The 22791-nt window shown below is 36.3% G+C and overlaps 1 protein-coding gene and 1 long non-coding RNA gene across 4 annotated transcripts; one reads left to right on the plus strand and one right to left on the minus strand.

Moving 5' to 3' along the window:
* Nucleotides 1–327: 327 nt before the first annotated feature.
* Nucleotides 328–22300, minus strand: LOC136255045 (uncharacterized). The gene is made up of 11 exons (XM_066047765.1): nt 22162–22300; nt 19233–20546; nt 11808–12104; nt 11452–11736; nt 11102–11395; nt 8732–9049; nt 1211–1498; nt 963–1161; nt 790–798; nt 526–722; nt 328–473 (listed from the first exon to the last, which is right to left on the minus strand). The coding sequence occupies exons 1-11, from the start codon at nt 22253–22255 to the stop codon at nt 328–330; spliced, it is 3441 nt and encodes a 1146-aa protein (XP_065903837.1). The 5' UTR covers nt 22256–22300.
* LOC136256036 (uncharacterized) lies at nt 3364–4875 on the plus strand. Of its 3 annotated transcripts, XR_010701293.1 has the most exons (8): nt 3364–3553; nt 3602–3700; nt 3772–4129; nt 4182–4296; nt 4346–4393; nt 4449–4499; nt 4548–4634; nt 4689–4875. It is a non-coding gene; the product is annotated as an uncharacterized lncRNA (long non-coding RNA). The 3 variants fall into 3 exon arrangements; XR_010701292.1 differs by having other exon boundaries at nt 3366–3700; nt 3772–4134; XR_010701291.1 differs by having other exon boundaries at nt 3366–3700.
* Nucleotides 22301–22791: the final 491 nt, after the last annotated feature.

A 22791-nucleotide genomic window follows, 5' to 3' on the forward strand; every position in this document is an offset into this window, starting at 1 on the left:
ATTATGTAGAGTAGATCCCTTATGCTTATTATTAACAAAAATAATGTTATTAGCTACTCGATCTATGTTTAACAGCTAGCACTTTTGACATCAAGAATCAAGCTAAGCCTATTTAAAATAACTTACCCATATATTTAAACAAGATATACAGTGCATTATAAAATAAGAAATCTCATAAATCCAGTAACATCTATACAGTTAGTAAGTCCTACCAAATAACTATATGTATATAAAATACATTACAATCAAGTGCCTGCATGCATGCACAGTTTAGAAATCTTGTAAACTTAATTAGCACACTTTCACACAGGTTGGTGGAGAAAGGTTCTAGTTACCATCTGTACATATTAAAATAGGTGGCCCTTGGATAACATAACAAGGATTGCAGTAGAACACAGCATTGTTTCTGCCATTAAGAAAGAATAGTGATCCATTTTCTGGTGGTGCTAAGGATGGACATGGTGGAGGTGGTGCTAAATATTAAAAATAATAAAATTGTTCCCATCAAACATTAAAGCATCTTACGTTGAACAATGACAGTTATGTTAGCTTTAACCGTGCGGATCTCACCACCAGCCTTGTTTCGTGAGACACAGGTGTACACCGTAGTGTGAGGAGAAGTGGTTGGGACATAATATACTTGTTCTGATAAGGCAGCAAATTCTTTGATAGCTTTATCACCTAAGAACCACTGTACAGTAGGAGTGGGTACTCCTTTAGCACTGCATAAGAACAGCACAAAATCACCAATACCAACCCTATGAGGTGATGGTGGAGAAATGGTAATACCTGGCACATCTAATAAGAAACAAAATAACAACACTATACATTGATCAAATAATTATAATCTCACATTCAACAGTGAGGTTAGTTTTATCCTCAGTGTAGCAATCATTATCATTGAAGGCATGACATGTGTATTCTCCACTATCAGTGTGGTTAACTGGATCAAACAATAACACCTGACCAATATTTGGATCGGTTGTGTTATATGCAACTTGTGTTTGCCTTCTGTTTTAAGTTTCAATCCTTCAGAATTGTACCATTCTATAGTAAGCGGGGTGACAGCATCAACATCATTGGTTGCAATACAATTCAAATTAACTTTACTGCCTTCAAATGCAACTGTGTTATTTGTTATAAAGTCAATGACTGGTGGACCTACGTATAACACATAGATTTGCAAGCACATAACAATTGAGAAACTTACCATAAACAGTAATTACTGCATTCTGAGACACTACACTTCCATCATGATTGGTAGCAACACAATGATAGACATCTTCATCTTCTTCTGTGATCACACTAAATATCAGTTTAGGTGATGTGATATTCACAGCTCTACGTGATGGTCTTATCCAACTATTACTAGATGACTGGTACCTCTCCCATTTGTACTGAATATGGCCGACTCCAGTAGCTAAACACTCCAGTACACAGTTTTTGCTGCTCATCTTGCATATTGTGGAAAATGACTGCTTGACAATAACTGGAAGAGCTACAAACAATATGAAAACAATATCAACCTGTTAAGTAGTTTTTACTTTTAGAGTGGACCATCACATGACATGTGGTCATGTCTACTTATAACTGTAAAGCTCCCTTTCATCAAAATTTACTTTCAAATAATTCACCAAATTTACTACACTGTTAAAATTCAGGTGTTGGTGTGACACCCCTATTTTACTACAATTGTATAGGGGTGTTGTGATAGCACTCATGAATAGTGTAAAGGTGCTACAACTACACCTGTTGGGTGTTCTCTAATGCATAACACCCTAAAAAATGTGTGTGTGTGAACACCCTTTGTGCTTCTCAACACTTCTGTGTCAGGGTGTCATGAAGACACCACTCATGGTAATCTATTATATCTGGTGTTGCATAATCCATAAGCCTCATAATGATGTGTTCAAGCACCCTCTTTGTAGTTCTAAACTCTGCTAGTTCCAAATTTCAACAGCAATCATAAAAACATCCATTATGCTGATTTGTAGCTAAAATGTATGAGTCACTAATATGCAAGATAAACACTTGCATGAGTGACAGAGGAAGTTGGACACATTCACGTGAGCTGTACTTTAATCGCATTCTTTGATTTGGTATTTTATGTGATCGTTAATAGTCGCAATACAAAACTGAAAAATGGTGGGGATCGCTAGGGATCATTAGATATTCAGATTGTCCTTTGTGTAAGCTTCAAGGCAATGTACTTTGTTTTGTAATCAGTGCTTGAATTCCAGGTGAAATTAATAAGTTGCGGTTTGGTGTACACTACTTCACCAGCCTTCACGTACATATTCTATTGACAAAACATGAAATGACTCAGTGTGTTATTCTGAGATCGTGATATATTAACCTCCTCTACAAAAGCGATTTTGTGTAATGGCGCTTAAAGCGTGTCCAACCTCCTCTGCATGAGTGATTATATATTTAATGTTGTGTGTTGAGTAAACTTGGCATTGTTTACTCTTGATTGTGATAGTATATTAAGTGCTGTACTTTAACTCTGAAGGGGTGTAGTGAGAACACCCAGAGTGTCAATAGGTGATTCTGTGAATAAAATCCCACAATTAATTATTTTTGGGTGGTTACATTATAAGTACAAATTGCTACTTGCATAAAGTGTGTAGAGAGAAGCACGTAAGCCTATCTGTATTCTTGTTTGATTACTGTAATTCACAGGTTACATGTATTTCCCAATTAACCATGCATAACATGAAGGCCAAGGTGAAAAGAGCTCCACCCCCATGAAGCTTCGGAAATTAATAGACAAGTGCCTAGTGTTATTGTAACACCCCATAACTGTACCCATAGCTCTCTAGCAGTGCTGCCTAACACTCTAGTTGTACCCATAAACCTTTAAGTAGCACCTCAGGGTTCTATTTTTAAACATGCAACTGAGCACCCTTAGTACAACACTCATATTTTAACAGTGTAGCTCCAGTCCTACTATTCATTTTTAAAGACTGGTCTATTATTATTCATTTTGTCATCAGGTATTCACCTGAACATAAACATAGTTATTAATGCAACAATTTTCTAGTTGATTGAGAGAAACATATGTGTATGTACTATTCCCTTCATTCTTCTATCATACACAAGTACACTGTTAAAACAGGGGAGTAACAGTAACTATGGGGAGTAAAATATTTTACTCTGAAAGGGGAGTTCAGATTACTAGGAGAGTAACAGTAACCCACTAAGGGTAAAGAGAACTCCAAGTGAGTGAAGGCACCAAACTGAAGAGTTCCCATTACCAGCTAGCTAGTAGCTAAGGTGAACTCAGTGAGCCAGTATACTGAGCCTACAACTGAATGAGCCACATGCAAGTTCAGTATAGCTTTCTCACTATGATATTTTCTCCATTAATTAGCCAGTTCAATTCTAGCCACTCAATGTAAGAAGGAAAATAATTATTTAGGCTTCCTTTTCAATGGCAGCCATTTACTCATGTTTTATTTTTGCAGACTAACCAAGACATAGTGAAGGAAACAGACAGTACGAAAGCAGGAGGACGAATTGTTACTCAAGAATCAAGAATATTTTGAAATACGTATGTATAATTATTAAATACCATTTCTACTACAAGCGCATTATTTAGAATGAAGAGTATTACCATAGAAACGGCTTCTTTAACAACAGAGCCGTGTTGAGTAGTTGAAAGCGGTTTGCTTCTCTGAGGAATTGTAGTGCTTAAAAGGTGATACTAAAGTGTTTACTTGTTCGTGAATAATTACTGGACGTTCACTATCTCGTTCATTGTTTCTTCAGGTACGTTTGACCTCATATCTGCGTGAGTCATCTCATGTGACACGCCGGGTTTATTAAACTGGCTCCAATGGAATTCACCACTGCTCGTGAGGGTATAGGCGCCTTATCGTGACACGACAGAAATAGTTCAAGACTCGGGGAAAGAATAAAATTTGGCGGACTCAGTCGTATCACTGCCAGCCCGGACTAGCAAGTATTCAGCCCATCCTAGCTCACCGATAGCTACTAGTATTCAGTGTGTAAGAGGTTGAAGACTTGAGAGAGGAGAGGAAAGCCACCTAGCTTAAACATGGCGTACATATCATGTCCGTCTGCTTTCAGCCTTTACGTTAGAAGCCGGACACAATGATATTGCCTGGTAAGGTCAGTAGCCCGTATCATTGTCATTGTCTTTACATAATTACATGCAGATTCACTGGAATTAACTAGTAAGGTGTATCGTCTGCAGTTAACAAAAATCTCTTTATGATACAATGTACATTGTGTGTCTTCGACTTCATCAACTTTCCAAGTTAATCTTGACCTGTAAGGAGATAATGTTTATAGTTACATAAGCACATATTTACTTTTTTAGCACGGATACCTCAATGTCACTGAGAACATAGAATTTAAACAACATCCAGTAAGTGTGTTAACATACAGTGACTGTACATCAATTTTGTAAACATACATTACAGGTGCCACAAGAAATCAGTGAACAAATAGACAAACAAAATGATGAACTCCAGGTAGCAAAGAAGTGCTGTTTTACGTGATAGCAACTGTGCTTATTTTAGTTTACACTATACCAATGCTGCTGGTCTAGAAGAATTGTTTTTACAACTTTGTTGGCAACTGCGTGTGACGTACCTTCAGCTATACAGGTAACAAGTATGTGATTGTCGAATATTTCTTTACTATACTGCTATTTACTACAGCTGATAACATGTCATGTGGCAGGCAGTGACTCCAGTGAAGTGGCAGTGAAGCGTCGTTTGCTGATGATGAAGCCTTGCTACTGATCTCTTTTTTCAGTGACTTTCCAATATTATAAAGCTGGATATTGTAAACATTTTGTTACAGTTTTGCTATATGTCTTTAACATCATTTGAGATTTTATACGGAGTTATTTGCAGAATTTCATGGAGTAAAGGAAACACCTTGCATGCTTATGTGAACTCTCCTAGAGTAACTAAAACTCCCTACAATAGATTTTTCAAAGGGTTCCTGTTACTCCTTTGCAGGGTGTTAGTTACTCTCCACAAAAATATAGGGGTGTTAAATCCTCCCTACACTGGGAACTCCCCTAGGGGAGTAATGGTTACTCCTTATTTTTAACAGTGTAGTTAGCTAGTACCAAGTACACTTTTGAAGTATCCAAAGCATCCATCAAATCTGTCTATGATCTATGTGTAAAATTACATATTTACTTAGTTGAAACTTCGGAACTTGCAAGATTATATGGCTTACAGAACTAAACAGTTACACTGTATCTTGGATTTTGATTTTTTTGTAACAGCAAGCTTAAATGCGTTCTTTTAAAGTTATAAGGTACACAATAGAAAATTTTTCTATAGCATGAAAATTATCAAAAATTTTAAGATTCCATGATATGGTAGTATAGTGTGGTATATAAGTCATGCCATATTGGTATCTATAACACCTCAGTATCTCTTACCAGAGGCATAGCCAGGAATGTTTCAAGAGGAGTTTCTGACAGCAACACTAAAAATACAAGCAGTGGCGGTATGGAGCACAGCACCTAGCCACTGAGAGATCTAATGGTCCAAAACTCAACAGATTGCTATATTTCATATATGAATCAGTACATTAATGTGATAGTGAATCAGTTATATTTGCAACTCCTAGGAAACAGCTAGCCAGTGGGCCTACACACAGGCATGAATCCACTGAATGACTTATGAAAAATCAAAACATTAAGTTTGATTTCTAACTATTTTTTATACCGAAGTGTATGATATAAATACAGGAGGTCTATACCTATTACCATGAATGACCACTCTATAAGAGTATACTTGACTGTTCTATTAGAGTATATCACAATCTTTTTCAAAAGGGTTCATGTAATATCTATAGTCCCCTGGGTAGACCCTACCCTGAGAGATAAATAAAAATTTTAAAAATGTTACTATTATAATAAATGTTGTACTGCATGCTGTTACTCACTCCCTTACATGCTGCCAAACTTATCCTGTGAGGTTCCTGCTGAAACCTTAAAATTAATGTCAAAGGGGGGTTGCTGAACCCTTGGAAACCCCTACCTACATTACTGCTTATAACTAGCTGTAACAAACACACATGTACATAAGCACATATATATACTTAACACCTCTAAGCAGCACTTTTTGGTTCCACCTTTCAAAACTTTTAATCTTCAGGAATAGACACTGGATGGTTACACTTATTATTAGGCTAGTAAATGCATATTATAGCTTTTGAAACAAACGTACAAAGACACTGAGTGTGGAGAACCGATTTCAAGTACATGCAAATTGATATGTAGCAATTACAGCACCACTTCCACAATCACAATAATAATGGACCTACTTGCACAACACATACAGACTACTATCGTAACTCAATCACTTTGAAAACACAAATAAACCACATAATCACATTGGCCAATTATTCCATCCATAGCCAAGAAGTGAATTATAAAGGTCCACTTAGATGGAAATCTCAGGCACCATTTAATTTTTATATACCATAGGCAGCTACCATAGGCAGCTACAGGGATTTAGGTGACTAGTTTCTGATCTAGGCACCGGCCTATTATGCCCAAAATTTTACCTATTATGCTTTTGAGCATTGCTCAAAAATTAAGCCTATTATGCTCAAAATTATGCTTTCAAGATCAAGATTATGCTCTAGAACTGACTGTTTTATTAGAGTATATCAGCTTTTCCTGACTGCTCTATTAGAGTAAGTGACTGCTCTATTAGAGTATCTCGATCTTATTTCTGAAAAGTGTGAATAACCAACAAAGAAACGGTTTAATAAGTTATATTACGTGTTTTTAATTATAAAATGCACTAATAATACTATTAGCAGTGAATATTTGCTTTCTTTCAGGCGAGCGTATTGCGCATTTAAGTAATTTTTCAAACATCGTCCCTATTATGCTGGCATTATGCTTGATGCTTTTGGTCACCTATTATGCTTTAAATTATGCCGGCATAATCGGCCGGTGCCTATTCTGATCCAGACTCTTTGCAATGCCAGAACCAAGCTTCATAGCATTATAGCTATAATTATGAAGATAGACACATACACCTGTACATACAGCCTGTAACTAAGAGTGAGAAGCATACTATTTGGGGGGGTCTGAGGGCATGCTTCCCCAAGGAAATTTCTAAAGCTAGATCCCTGACATTGAATTTGAGAGAGACTTCCAGCAGTTTATCAAAACTAAATGCTTGAATGTTAATAAAAAGGGTGAATGTTCTAATAGTGTATTTTACTCTTGCTTAACCAGTTTCTAGAACTACAGAAACCCCCTGGAGCTGCCCTATTATGTAGGTTGTCTGTATTATGCAATGCACAAAAAAATGTTACGTTGGGATACATATTAAGCTACAAAGTCATATGGTTATGAACAACCTTAAGCTAGAAACACTGCCATTATTATGAACATTACAATGAAAATAATGTAGATGGTGATACCTAAGTCTCCTTTTTTAATAATATATATATAGCCTCTGAAGAGCTGCTAAATGCATGATAGTGCAGAGTCAATTATTACTGCCTGACGTAGGCCATTTGTCAGGCAAATATCATGCATGGCCGACCACAATGGAACCTGCCTGACAAAATATCAGATTAAAATACAAAGAAGTAGTCCAAGGTTTGTAAACACACTAATGAGTGTACCATTATACCAAGCCTCTTATTATGGACTCTTGATTATACATACTAAGCTTAAGTAAATCTATTGATGTATTAAATTCCCTGAATGCCAAATTGTGTAAACAGCAGTGTATCAATGTCAGGTAAAGCTTTAGTTTGCCTGACATTTTCACTGGGGTTTTAAGAAAATTATGATTGTCTCTGTAGTGAACTTGATGCTGTAATATCAAAACTTATGGTTCATTATGTGTATCTCTAGTGAGACTGTTTTGGTGTATTTACAAAACTGGATTAGCAGGATATGCCATGGAATAAACAATAGTACGATTACTTATGTACATCACCTGAGAGTGGCACTGTCACAAGCGTTTTTCTATGTATCTGTTATATTACAAAGGATTATGTACTCCTAAACATATTAAAAACAGCCAAGAAACAAATGTGGGTATGTCCAACTAATATACTCTTGAATTTTCCAGTCCCTTTCACATCACCATTAGACTAACTAACCAGGTTTGTAACTGGCTGGAGTACAACCGTATACTACTGTGTGTAAGGTTATTATTGTATTGGAAGTCATTATGGCTATATAGTAGTAAATTGAATTAATTTGGCTGTACATGGACACTTCTAAACATGTCACGATGTGATATTCATGGCACAATTTGGCTGACTAACCTTAATGTACTAAAATGCATTTATTGAACAAAACAAATTTGGAGTAAATCACATGCACCAACTTATGCATAACAATATTCCAAGTACTGATTACAGCCAAATGTATTTCAGTGGATCTGTAAACTGACCATGCGAGTACACAAAAATATCTGTACAGACAGTAGCATATGTAGGGCACAAGAGGAAACAAAAACATCACAGCCTGCTTATAATAGCAGCCCTCCAGCAACTATAATTATGTTATATTACTGATGAAGTACTTACTACATAGTTGGCTACATTGCTGCTCTGAATAGAGTGACTGCTATATTAGAGTGATTGACTGCTCTATTAGAGTATCTTGATCTCACATACTAAAATTCTTTGGTACAGCATAGGACCACCCCTAGATATGCCACTGCATATGTACAGAATAATGATAATGATATAAACTTACATTTAACAGTAAGGGTTGATTTATCTTCTGTGTAGCAATCATTATCATTGAAGACATGACATGTGTATTCTCCACTATCAGTGTGGTTAACTGGATCAAACAGTAACACTGATTGTACCTGACCAGTAACTGGATCAGTTGTAGTAAGTACTAGAATGTGTTCATCATTTGATTCAAGTTTTTCTCCTTCAGAATTATACCAGACAATGGTTAGAGGATTAACAGCATCTTCATCATTAGTAGCATTACACATCAAGGTAGTTTTGTTCCCTTCAAATACAACTGAGTCATCAGTGATGTGTACAATGGTTGGTGGACCTGTAGTAGCAAAGACATTACATCGTGAATTGATTCTTCAAGCTAACATAAGTGAACAATCTATATTATTTCATGGCATTGAAGATTCACTATTTATGAACACGATTAATCAACCTAAAACTTACAAACATGCAGAAATGTTTAAAAAATCAAAGATTAGATGGATGGACCCTTTTGTATAGCCAAGCTGTTTTCACATTAAGGATATTACTTACTTTTGTGAATCAAATGCATTACAATAATAGCTTGGCAGGAGTGAATTTGAGATGTTTGCCAGACTTTACTTGCCTTTTGGCTATTTTATATAGTTCAATACTGGCTGCATAGTAAATTCATCAAACTGTCATCTGTCAAATTGCTCAATATGCTGATTTGCCAATCCTTTGTCGTTTATGGTAATTGTAGTAGTTTGATGTATGGGTGCCGATTGTTATGACTATTACCACATTTATCTGTATAGAAGCCCTGCATGGCATTTTTTATAATCCACTCTTGAACCAGCTGAAACATTTCATCGTTCCTTGTAGCAGCTCTGTTAAAATCCTTGTGACAATTCATTGGTATCATTAGACCCTTTTGTGGTGGATTTTGGAGGTGTCTAACTAGACCCTTCTCATGTTTTTATGTAGACCCTTTTCATGTTTATTACGTACATCTGCACTAATAGTGCTGGCAACACATCGCCATTTGAAATTAAAATTTTAAAACACATAATTGTTGTTATGGGTGGAGTGATGGCTTGCTTCTACTAATTAACACTACATTTCTCTGTTACAAGCAGCTGTCAACAGTGTCAAAGTACAACAACTACATAAAGGGCCTAAATAAGTTAGACTTCAGACCACAGGGGTCTAAGTAATCCTCAGGCCCTGTAGTAGCATCTTCACTTCATTCAGGCACCACGACACAGGGTCATCAGGTTACTAAATTACTTAGACCCCTGTGGTCTGAAGTCTAACCATTACTTAGTTTTAGCAACCAAATTAATTAAGCTATTGTTATCTTGTGCCTGCCCTTACAATAAAGTAATACCCCTGGCCTTCATTTAAGACTTGGTGTTTCATTGAGCCCAGCTTTAATACAAATGAATACAATGCTTGTGTTGTCAGCATGACATTCAGGATGTGTCACTGCTAGATACAGCTTGTGTATCATTGTGGCAGCCAGATAACAAACTTATAACCAAATGATTTTAGTTATAGTATAATAATGCACATTATGAACTCTTTGACAGCAGATTTTAGTCTTGGAATGCTTAAGAAAAATTCAGACATTATAAGCTCTGAAAAATGCTGTAGACTATTTCATTGTGCAACTATTCTTGTAGAGAAATTAAGTAGCAGCTTATGATTGTAAAGTTGTTGACTGCTCTATTAGAGTATTTGAACTGTTGCACAAGCAGTTACCAAAATTCACCTTTCCACACACTTATTTATGTCTGAAAAATCTCATAGTTGACATTACTAACCTGGTACACATATCAGCTACTTCCTGCACACCAGCCTCAGGCTCTTGACTACATCCAGTACTCAAATATGTTTATACATGTGGAGAAGAATTATTTAGCTTTTCCAGAAACAATAACTTTGAATGAAACCACTTAGATAAAATTGATATTGATTAAACGTTGCCGGTACTTCAAGAAAAAATTATACTGTTTTCTGGTGAGCTTTTTAGAAGATTCAAAAAAGAATAAAATGTGATGGCTACAGTAATTGGCTGGATGTGTAGGACAGAAAAGCAACACCTGATTTCCTTCCTACTCACATTAAGTGAGTCACTTAATATGTATACAAATATTGTTTGTGTCTGATATCAAATTGAAAGTTTATTGTATCTCCATGAGCTCAAAGGTTAAAATATTAAGTAACATGTGAATTGCGGTGAGGATTATGAAAGCATTGCTACATCTTCATAACTCACAGTAGTGACTCGCTCTTATTTCTGTGAGGCGTATGCCTTTTACTGTCTTGATCACATGACTCACTACCATGATTTTTTATACCAACACCATTTAATTAATTCTTTCCACCTATTTTAGTATATACTCACCATATACAGTAATAGTGGCATTGTTGGACACCACACTACCATCATGATTGATAGCAATACAATGATAGACACCGTCATCTTCTTCTGTGATCACACTCAGTAGTAGTCTTCTTGACATAACACCCCTTGCTCTTTTAGAAGGTCTTACCCACCTATCATCAGCTGACAGGTATTTTTCCCATTTGTATTGAATATCACCTGTTCCATAATCATGGGCTGAACAATGAAGGAATACTCTCTTACTGTCTTTTTTACTCACTACAGATGTTGGATGTGTTACAATTACTGGAGTGGCTAAAAGGTACCATACAATGAAAAACCTATTGACATTCACCATTCTGATTACTCACTGTCCACTTCTAGCCAGGCACATTCCTCCACATCTCCACACTCATTAGTTGCTACACAACAATACCATCCTTCATCTGAAGGTTGTGTGGTGTCAATGGAAAAAGACACTTTGATATCTTGTGTACACTCTGTAGTTTTTGAACTAGATAGCAAACTTGTAGAATTTTTCTTCTTCCAACCATATTGTAATGAAGTATGACTATAAGCTAAGCATTCAAATTTTGCAATCTCCCTTGGTAATGTTGTAATGCTAAGTGGAGCTTGTATTATTTCTGGACAAGGTACTACATAGAATAAACAGACGCATAAACATAAACACATTTTTATTTTGTAGTACAGTGTATACTGAACATACCATCAACACGTAGTTCAGCTTTAGAGGAGTTAACCTCACCAAGTTCATTCTTCACAATACAGAAGTAATAGCCTTTATAATGATGGATTATCTTATCAATCTTTAATAGTACACTGGTGACTCCATTTCGTGATTTATCAATAGTTGTAGTAGCTAATTGTGGTAACTTTGTTGACGCAAATTTCATCCATTGAATTTGAAAATTTCCATACACCTTAGCCTTACACTCAAAAGTGACTGATGTGTAAATATCTGCTAAAACACTCTTAGGGTGTTCAATGACTTGAGGTTCACAGTCTGTGTATGTATATGTAAGAATTATACCCATTTAAGGTTTAATAGCCAGACTTGCATTTAGCCAGAGGAGCTAAATTAAAACATGTATGCAATACAATATACTAACAATTAAACTCTATTTAGGTTGTTTTGGGTGGGTAATAAATCTCATATACTCCACCTTGTTTTCTAATATACTCCATGCCTTCAGGCACAATATAACATATGCTCAAAACTAGGTTTATCCAATCAGTCTGCATTTTTCACATGCAGTGATACAACGAGGGTGTTTAATTGTGTTGTGTGAGCATGCATAGTTGCCATGGCATTAGTATTATCGCAAGAAAACCAGCTGCTTTTGCCGAGCCTACAGCAGAAACAGCCATGGATGAGGTAAGTAATTTGAGTATAATGTAAAATACAGTTATATGGACATAATGTGGAGTCTATGAACTTTATAAACCCTCAGTCTCTTAGTAGCACCCTCGCTTCGCTCATGCATTACATCCCAGGCCTTCGGGTTTATAAATTTCATAGACTCCACATTGTGCCCGTATAATTATTATCTAAAACTTCTGTCATCATTGTACACATCTGTACATCAGAATGTGGGTAAAACAAACCCTAAAGTCAGTATAGGCTGGATTTGGGGCCATACAGAGTATGTATAAATTGGGAATTAAATTCACACATAAACAGCCAAACTGTGAAAAGATGTGTGACTTTCAAAGTCTGGGTGAAAATGTTGTGAAATCATGGGTGGTGGCAAAGACTTGGCCACATTGATGTTATTAATAATAGCTTCTAGCTACCATGGGATCTCCTAATTATAGCTACCAAACTTGCATTCCTGTAGGCTCAGACAGCTAATTTTCAAAAATTCCCTATAATGTAGTCACATGCTTTTCAACAGAACTCCTCAGATTTAATCATGTGGGACTAAACATTTCTTAAGAGATATCCAACCAGTTTCAAGTGTGATTCATGCATCAACACAAACCTGAATTGCAACAAGTTATCTGCACAATGACTCAGCCTTGAGTAAACATTAGCAACATAGTAAAGACAATTGCTTTAACTATATAAACTTTGTAAGGAAAGAATAGATTTCATCTCTCGAATAATATTATAATATTATTGCTCTATCTGCCTCACAGTTAGGATAACTGATGGTTTTTGTTAATACAAACATTAAAACGTACCTAAATTGCTGGTGGGATAGTAATTGATGAAACAGATTCCAAAGCAAATAAATGTACTGTTGTGTACATATTTTAGGACTACAACTACTGTATGTGCACATGCCTTTAATAAATTAGGAGAACATGCACTTGTAGCAAACACTAACATGGCCATACATAATCTTGCAGTTGTAGGACATCAACTAGCTCTTTATGAAGACAAAAAAATAGATCTTACAATTGATAAACACATAATCTAGTTGACTTACCACTGTGGTTGAATTATAAAGTTTATTAATATCAGTAATGGATGTGCATAAGTATAGCGATACGTACATATTTCTTAGATTCTTATCGCATGTCATTAGCCCATATATGTTCCGCTTCAAAAAATGGAAGGAAATAGTGGACCCACTTTTGGATGTTTTTTACTCTGTGATCTATCCTTCCAATATTGGATGGAAATAGCTCATTTCCTATATAGTGACAAAAATCTACAATAAGGTTCCAAAATTGGATGGTTCTGTTCATCCAGTTTTGGAATAATCTGTACCAAATTTATAATCATCCAAAATTGGATGGTTCTAGTCTTTCAATTTTGGAATAATCTGTACCAAATTTATAATCATCTAATAGTGGATGGTTCTAGTCTTCCAATTTTGGAATAATCTGTACCAAATTTATAATCATCCAAAATTGGATGGTTCTAGTCTTCCAATTTTGGAATAATCTGTACCAAATTTATAATCATCCAAAATTGGATGGCTCTTGTCTTCCAATTTAGGAATAATCTGTACCAAATTTATAATCATCCAAAATTGGATGGTTCTTGTCTTCCAATTGTGGAATAATCTGTACCAAATTTATGATAATCCAAAATTGGATAGTTCTAGTCTTCCAATTTTGGAATAATCTGTACCAAATCTATATCCATCCATAAATGGATGATTCTGGTAATCCAATTTCACCATTAGCATACCTGCAGAACTAAATGCATGATCTCCCTTGTTTCATCACTTTATTTCTATGATCCAAAGTGAAGCTTAAAATTCTTGTACTTGCACTCATGGCGAATGAGAAGTTAGAACAAATTTGCTTACGTCTACTGGTTTAAGGCATGGTACAAAATTACAGATGGTTTTCATTTGCAAATGAAACCATTAATTCACTACTGTTAATCAACACCTTATACTGCCAGCAAATAGAAATGGGACACAAATAAAGATAACTCCATGATGCATACATTCGTGTCATCAAATTAATTTTGCATCTGAGTGTGCGCCCCAATGATCAACACTATGCTTCATTTTCAGGCATGTTCTGCCTGTTACACAACATTACAAATGGAGAGAAGTGCCTCTGTAATTATTCCAGCTACAGGGGGTTGTGGAGAATATGGGTAATTACAGATAGGGAAGCCATTACGTGCTACCAGGAATCGACACCTTAAGCTGTCAATGAAGAGAAATGGGGCAAAAAGGATCAGAGGCAACTTAGTTAAGCCCATGATGCATGCATTGTACTTATTGTCATATTCCAAAAGGCGCCAGTGGGGGCGCGCTGAAGTAACATCAAACAGTGAAAAATCAAGCTTGTAGCCTTAGCCATTATTGAGTTACGAGGAATTAGTCAATCAATCGATCAGCAGAAACTTACACTTTGTTGTAACTTATTGCAAGCATTTCAAGTCACACTTTTAGACTTTGTTATACCTCACCAATGCTGCCAAGGCACTATGAAGGTATTGTGAGGTTGGTTTCTGGTCATTATTTTTTTGTGAAAACATCCTTAATACACTGTACTACCGTACTGTATGATAGTGAACAATGATATATAAGTTGGATTGCTGCAATTTTTTATTTTCAGACTGTAAATATGAACCCCCCCAAAAACACCTTTGCTGTAAAAAAAAGGCACGTCCAAGAAACTACAAGTACGTATCTGTAACCCCATGTAAAAACAGATAAGCTGTAGAAAAACACTCCATGAAATCAATGGGTAACTGAAAGAGCTGATATCTAGAGCGGCCAAGAATCAATAATGTTACTACAACTGACTATGATTACCAAAGAATACCTTGGCTGTAAAACAGGCAAATAAAAGTAACTGGCAACCAAAATAGCTGATATCTGAAGCGGCCAAGAATAAAAGTTAAGTTGATACAACTTACTACAACTATCAACTTGCAACACATCCTAAATCAATTCTTTGTAACTCTAATTGGCTTGTAATTTGGCCGCCTTTTTCAATAGTCAGAGTAAAGAAAAAAAGGCGGCTAAATTACAAGCCAATTAGAGTTACAAAGAATTATTTTAGGATGTAGCAAGGGTGAATGTATTGTTGAATGATTAAGATTCAATGTTGTAAGTTAATAATTGTAGTTAGTTGTATCAACTTAACTTTTATTTTTGGCCGCTTCAGATATCAGCTATTTTGGTTGCCAGTTACTTTTATTTTCCTGTTTTACAGCAAAGGTATTCTTTGGTAATCATAGTCAGTTGTAGTAACATTATTGATTCTTGGCCGTTCTAGATATCAGCTCTTTCAGTTACCCATTAATTTCATGGAGTGTTTTTCTACAGCTTATCTGTTTTTACATGGGGTTACAGATACTTGTAGTTTCTTGGACGTGCCTTTTTTTACAGCAAAGGTGTTTTTGGGGGGGAGGGGGGATATCACTAATTTTTGTCAGTTATATAATTTACAGACCCAATGTTCAAGCCATGGGGGGTGTATGATGAATTCTGCCTTGTAGAGGTGTTGCAACTAAACACAAATCTGCTGATAGGTGGTGAGCATATAACATACATTCTTATAGTAGCTGTTAATTTTTTTTAGAACAAGGGCCAGTGGAAATTAGTGGTCATGCCAATTAATGGCTACAGTCAGGGTTACCAAAGATGTGTGTAAAGCACTTATTTTAGGTGATCTTGGGAAATGCCACCATCTTGAAATAGCAACTCTCAGATTGCATCTGGGAACTGGGAGTTTTTTCAGACAGAGATGTAAATATTCAGCTATATTGTTCAATGACTGTTCTATTAGAGTAATTTTATTGCTTGACTGTTCTATTAGAGTATTTATTACTTGACTGTTCTATTGGAGTATATCAATCATTCTGTACTTATCAATGAATAAAACCTGCTATGGCCACTGCCATAGTGTCCTGAGGACAACTTATCCACTTGGTTTGCAACTCATAGAGCTAAATGCTTTGCTAAGGGTTATGAAAGAGATCACAAACATCATACTATTATTTTTATTTCACTACATACAAACACACGCTTACATCATATACAAGCACAAGACATACATAAAATGTACAAACACTATACACACGTTCACAAACATACACCACATATTGGTTGTAGTTAATATCATATCTCTTGTGAAATGCTCTTGTAGGTGAGATGGTAGTGCCCTTACTTGGTGCTAAAAAGTTCTTGCAGAAAAGAAAATTGTGTTGTAGATTCTGTTTAGTGCCGGTTAATTACACATGTCACTCCATAGTTAAGCCATGAGGATATCCAAGCAAGTGTCTTTGGTGTTGTGACCGATGTTCCAGGTTATTAGTTGCATGTGTGTTTAATTTAGTTTAATTTTTGTACAGGTCTCACTTAATTTTGTGTCGTCGTGCAGACATCTGAATATTGTGCAAGCTGTGTGGAATGACCCCAACTCATATACACAATCATTGGCAAACCATGAACCACATTCAAGCAATCTGTTACAAAAGTTGAAAGCCACAACACAAGCTCATACCGGCAAACCACGAACCACATTCCAGCAATTTGTTGCAAACTTTGTTGCACCATGGTATGTGCATAATGATCGATTAATGAAAGCCACAACACAAGCTCCATGGTGTATTAATGGAAATAAATAAGTTCCACCTGACTGACAATAATCACGCGACCTATTTATGGGATATCCCCTATCCCTATTTAGGGGATATCCCTTGGAAAGTCCCTGCACAGTAACACTTCAAGTAAAAGTGAACACACTTGATACACGATTTATATTATTATTGATGGCAGTCCATATCTTGAGAGGAAGTATAATATTATTAAACACTAAAATACATTAAAGTACGAGTACCGCATTGTAGAGCCATAACCAAGAACAAGTTCCACTCCGACTGACAATGATCACGTGGCCTATTTAGGGGAAATCTCTTGGAAAGTCCCTGTAAAACCTCAAGTGAACACACGTGATATGCAGTTTACATTAATTATTGATGGCAGTCCATGTCTTGAGAGGACTGAATACTACTAAATATTTGTTATATTGTAATGGAGTGGTGAAGCATACTTTAACAAATACGTACACCACTTGAAGAAGTCGAATGGATATTAAAGCCGGAGTTGCGAGAATACCGATGTATTCAGCTCTTCGTGGAGGTGGAGGTTCAGTAACGAAAAGAGGAGTGGAGGTTCAATAACAAAACGAGGAGTGGAGGTTAAATAACAAAACAAGGAGTGGAGGTTCAGTAACGAAAGGAGGAGTGAAAAAATGAGGCTAGTGTACAAAGTGCCACATCTATTCACACTCGTGTATGTGATTGGTTTTTAGACTGTCAGACGACTGCACTAGTCTGACTAGTGCAAATTCACTGATACCAAGCTGAAAACTTCTGTGATGGTACCAACTTGAGTAGCAGCAAATACCAATATTATCCGGCTTGAAATTATCTCATGGATGGATTGTCAACAAGGTGTACTCGTACAGACCAAACAGCTTTCAGTATTGTCACTGTAGCATCACAGAAGTAAGTTTATATAGACAGAGGAATTATATAATCTTATGTGTGTTCTTTAGTTCTCAATTGTTATGTGTGTTCTTTCAGTATTGTCATTTTGTGTTGTGTGGCAACAAGAATTATGCTTGGAGCACAGTCTCTAGTGACGCTACGTTCTTGACACTTTCACACTTGTTTATAAGACATTTTCCAATTATCAACGCACGCATGAGGCGTGGCACTAAATGGAGTTTAAAAGATTTCTGCTTAAAACACCTTCCCTAGGGAACTTACGGTTCTACACGCTTTTACAACTTGTTTATCAGACATTAGGGCTTGTGTCCACATCGTGTCTTTAAAAGTTACTGTAGGTATTAGAGGTTTGATCGAAGAAAATACACGTATGAACAAACCAGGATTAGATAATGTCAGTGCTAGATGGACTGTACAAACATGGGTAAGTTGACTAGTATAAGGTGACGCTAGGTGTAACACAAGGCTGAGAAAGAAAGCAAAATATGTCTAAAAATATGCGTTTTAATACCGGTACCGGTCGCAAGAAAACTACTACTACTACGAAAAAAGATTTTTTTTATTACGTAACGCAATACAAACCTATTGGGAGATGTTGCATAATCCAGGGCTAATATTGCAAAACCGTCCCTACATGTAAATAACTCACAGTAGTGGCCGCGCGTCTTTTAATTGGGTGTGCGCTTTGTAGTTTCTTGGCCGCACGCCTCACTACCATGAGTCTTGATTTGGTACAGATTATTCTAAAATTGGATGACCAAAACCATCCAATTATGGATGATTATAAATTTAATACAGAGCATTCCAAATTGGACAACCAGAACCATCCAATTTTGGATGATTATAAATTTGGCACAGATTATTCCAAAAGTGGATGACAAGAACTATCCAGTTTTGGATGATTATAAATTGGTACAGATTATTCCAAAAGTGGATGAACAGAACCATCCAATTTTGGATGATTATAAATTTGGTACAGATTATTCCAAAAATGGATGAACAGAACCATCCAATTTTGGTAGATTTTTACTATATAGGAAAATGAGATATTTCCATCCAAAATTGGAAGGATATATCACAGAGTAAAAAACATCGAAAAGTGGATGAAAATAGGTCCACCATTTCCTTCCATTTTTGGAAGCGGAGCATACCTCGGTTATACTGTAATTCGACTGTAACATTTTCTTAGCTATATACCTGTCATTATTTCTAATTCATAGACTCCTCCAGAATGACCATATCCTACAGCATTAGCAAACCCATATACTATTGTTGTCATCAGAGCTGATGTATTAGTATGGATGACCTCAACCACACCTTCTGATATAGTCACTTTTGTAGCATATGCTTCAATGACATTGTTAACTTTAACTGGTACCCATTCCTGTGTGTCTAGTGACTTGTTCACTCCTCCTGATATCAAGTGGATTGTGTCAGGTTGATAATATTGCACCAGTACTATGACATTAACAAAATATTCATAACCTGCTCTCCCTGGATTACGAATGGTAGATGTGCTAAATGCATTAAGATATTGATCTACAGAAGGTAACACTAACATCATTGGATCACCTTTAATATTACCATCATTATCATCATGTGTTCCATGACTAAACAAGACTACCAATGCTTTCTTATCTGAGAACACTACACAATGTTCTTGAAAATGTAAAGATTTGTTGATATTCATTCCTTCATTAAGCACATAAGATGTCTTCATACCATTACAGTAAATATCAACATTAGTGGAGTTATATGCTGCCAGTACTTTAATGGTATATGATCTTCTGGTGGCTAATGGTGTAGTATAATATACTCTACCCCATAATGTGGTAGGTGGAACTTGTTCTATTAAGTGGTCACATCCTCCGACATTCCATGGAATTTGGGTACATTCGTGACCACTAAACACAGACACTGGCTTGTTTGTGACTATCTTAGTTCCAGTAAAATCTTTTTGTGATCTAATAAGTACAGTTTGTAACCTGTTGATCACAAATGTGTACTGTTTGTCAGGAGTAAGTATAGTGGTAGTGTCATCAGTATTGATACTAACTACTTCTGTGACTGGAGCATTCAACTTCATTATTGTGTTGTCCTCTGTACCGACTATCAGAATAGTACCAATTCGATTAGAAGAATAGCTAACCACTTGCATCCCATAATAGACATATTCTGCAACACATAAATTTCTTATAGATAGGGCAGTATAAGTATCAGTTGGGCTACCTCCATAACCAACACTCTGACCAATAACATTCACTTTGTTACTGCTGATTGCTAAATAAATTCCTTTATTTTTGTGATTACCTAATGTCGCAATGACATCATCAGGAAGTTCTATGATGACTGTACTGTTCACTGCAATTGTTCCACTTTGGTGATATCTGACTCCAGGAGAACTGATGGAATAAGATGCTTGTTCTGAGTCACCATTCACTAGCACTACTGATGGATTGAAACGATAAGTATTTCTACTAAAGAAACCCAAGTAGAACTCATTTGCACCACCTGCAGAAACACATGTGCACTTGTGAATTATGAACTTATATTAAATGCAGTGGGGCAGCTATAAAATGGCAATGACAGTGTTGTTGAAAGCATATTCAAAAACCAATGACAATTTAGACAGTTGGATCAATGTAATGACATGCTGTTATCCATTTACGTACATAGAATCTGGTAGGGAACAGGTCCAACCAATCAGTTCCAGCGCCCTAACAACTCAGATACTCACCGTACGTAGCTAGCTATAGCTAAATTGTGCGATATGAGGTGCAATATGAAGCCTCCTACAGCTACGTAACTAATAATTATTATGCAAACGAAACATGCACACAGTTAGTGTCCTATTAGAGATGACACATTTTAGCTGCAAATAGCTACGCCACTGCAATGTAGAAATATTTTTGTGGGTGTGGCGATTCCAAACAACACTAGCGTAGTCCAGGACAGGAAGAACAAGTTATTGTTATTAGCTACAGCTTTCAAGTGCCCTTAACGCCTTGTGTTTTGAGCAAGTATGGCACGTGTACATGTGACTGCACAAAAAAAATTAAAACTTTGGTAGCTTCAGCAGAAACAGTTGAGACCTGATTTTTCCATGATAGTTTATCAACCCATTGGAGATTATGGTCATTGATGTAGTACAGTACGTGGCGGCTTAAGAGGTAAACGTTTATTGGATACACTGTGCATATATAGGAGCTCAGGTTTTTTTTATTTTTATTAAGCAGTCACTACTGGACAATTTGGCCTTGAAAATCCAATGAAATTTTCAAAGAAACCTATGAAAAGTCAAAATTTCATTGGTGTACCCAATGAATTTTTATTTCCATAGTATTTTCATTGGACAAATCAATGAATATCAAGGGGATGGCACTCCAATATATTCTGTACTCTGATCTTCATCCTTGGTAAAAATGAAAGTCAAAAGTCAAGCAAGAAATTTGCAGTAGGTCAAGACGAGCTTCGTTTGTAAAGTGTATACCACAATTGATACTTTTAGAGTTGCAATATAAATGTAATTTTATGAAAATATGCAAGAATTTGGCTAAGAGTCAAGCGCGAATTTTAGCGTAAGTCAAGGGTCAAGGCTTATTTTTCGACTTTGACCAAGGACGAAGATTGGAGTACAGGGTATATAGGAGTGCCACCCCCTTGAATATCCAATGAAAATAGCTAACCAATGAAAATTCTATGAAAAATAATTTTATGGAGTATTCATTGGTAAAGTTTCAATGGATTTTCATAGGTTTAGCATGTGAAATGTAATGAAAATTCTTGACCACCTATTGAAATTTTGACTTTTCAATATTTTCAAAGGGTTTTCAAAATTACCTTCATTGGGTTTTCATGAGAGCTCTTCCAGTAGTGAGTGTATCTAGAGCTCACAGCGGCACGTAAATTGGTCTGGAACTCCGCTATTACGAGGGTGCCCCAATTACGACACCGCGACCCTCATCCGGCACTTTGACCCTATCTGGTGCCCACCCTAGCACTTCTTTGTCCGGACTTGTCACGGATATAGAAACACTCGTGAAACGCTGTTTAAAACGGCGGGAATGATCAGAGTTTTACACGAACATTTCACTAACTGTACATGTAACTACATGCACATACATACCAACACAACCTCGAGTACAGCAGCTAGCGAAGATAAAGCAAAGCAAAAGTAGTCTGAACCCCCACCATTTGGAATCTTTAGCTGTGTACTCCATCTCACCCTAGATACGTATTTATGCTCCTATAATCTCATAGGTATAAAACAAGGGGGGTGCCCTTCATGGCTTGTGGGACTAATTTGGTGGCGCCAGTAGTGATGAAATAGCCACACAACTAAAATTAAATTATTGCACCTTTTTGGAAATAAATAAATAAATAGCTGACGGTTATTTTTATTTAAATACGCAAGTGGATAATGAAGTCACATTGCTACAGTATTATTAATTTTTTGTACTCGGCTACTCGCTTAGCTAGCCAGCTAATATTTTTTATTCGAAAATCAATACCATTGCATATAGCCTAAATATTTCGAGGGGGATATTAAAAGTAAATAAAAGTGTGCTAGCTTTCTTAAGTTAATTAATTAATACTGTGCAGGCCTCCCAGGGGAGCATGTATGCACAAAGTAATCACATTACAAAAATGTGACCGGGCCTGCAAAAACAGGGCATGTGGGCACAAACTACACCCTGTCACTCTACAGGTCATATCTCAGTACTGGAAAAGTATATTTCCATTCTGTAACTTGCAT

This window comes from Dysidea avara, chromosome 5 (assembly GCF_963678975.1).
Source record: "Dysidea avara chromosome 5, odDysAvar1.4, whole genome shotgun sequence".
Taxonomy (NCBI): domain Eukaryota; kingdom Metazoa; phylum Porifera; class Demospongiae; order Dictyoceratida; family Dysideidae; genus Dysidea; species Dysidea avara.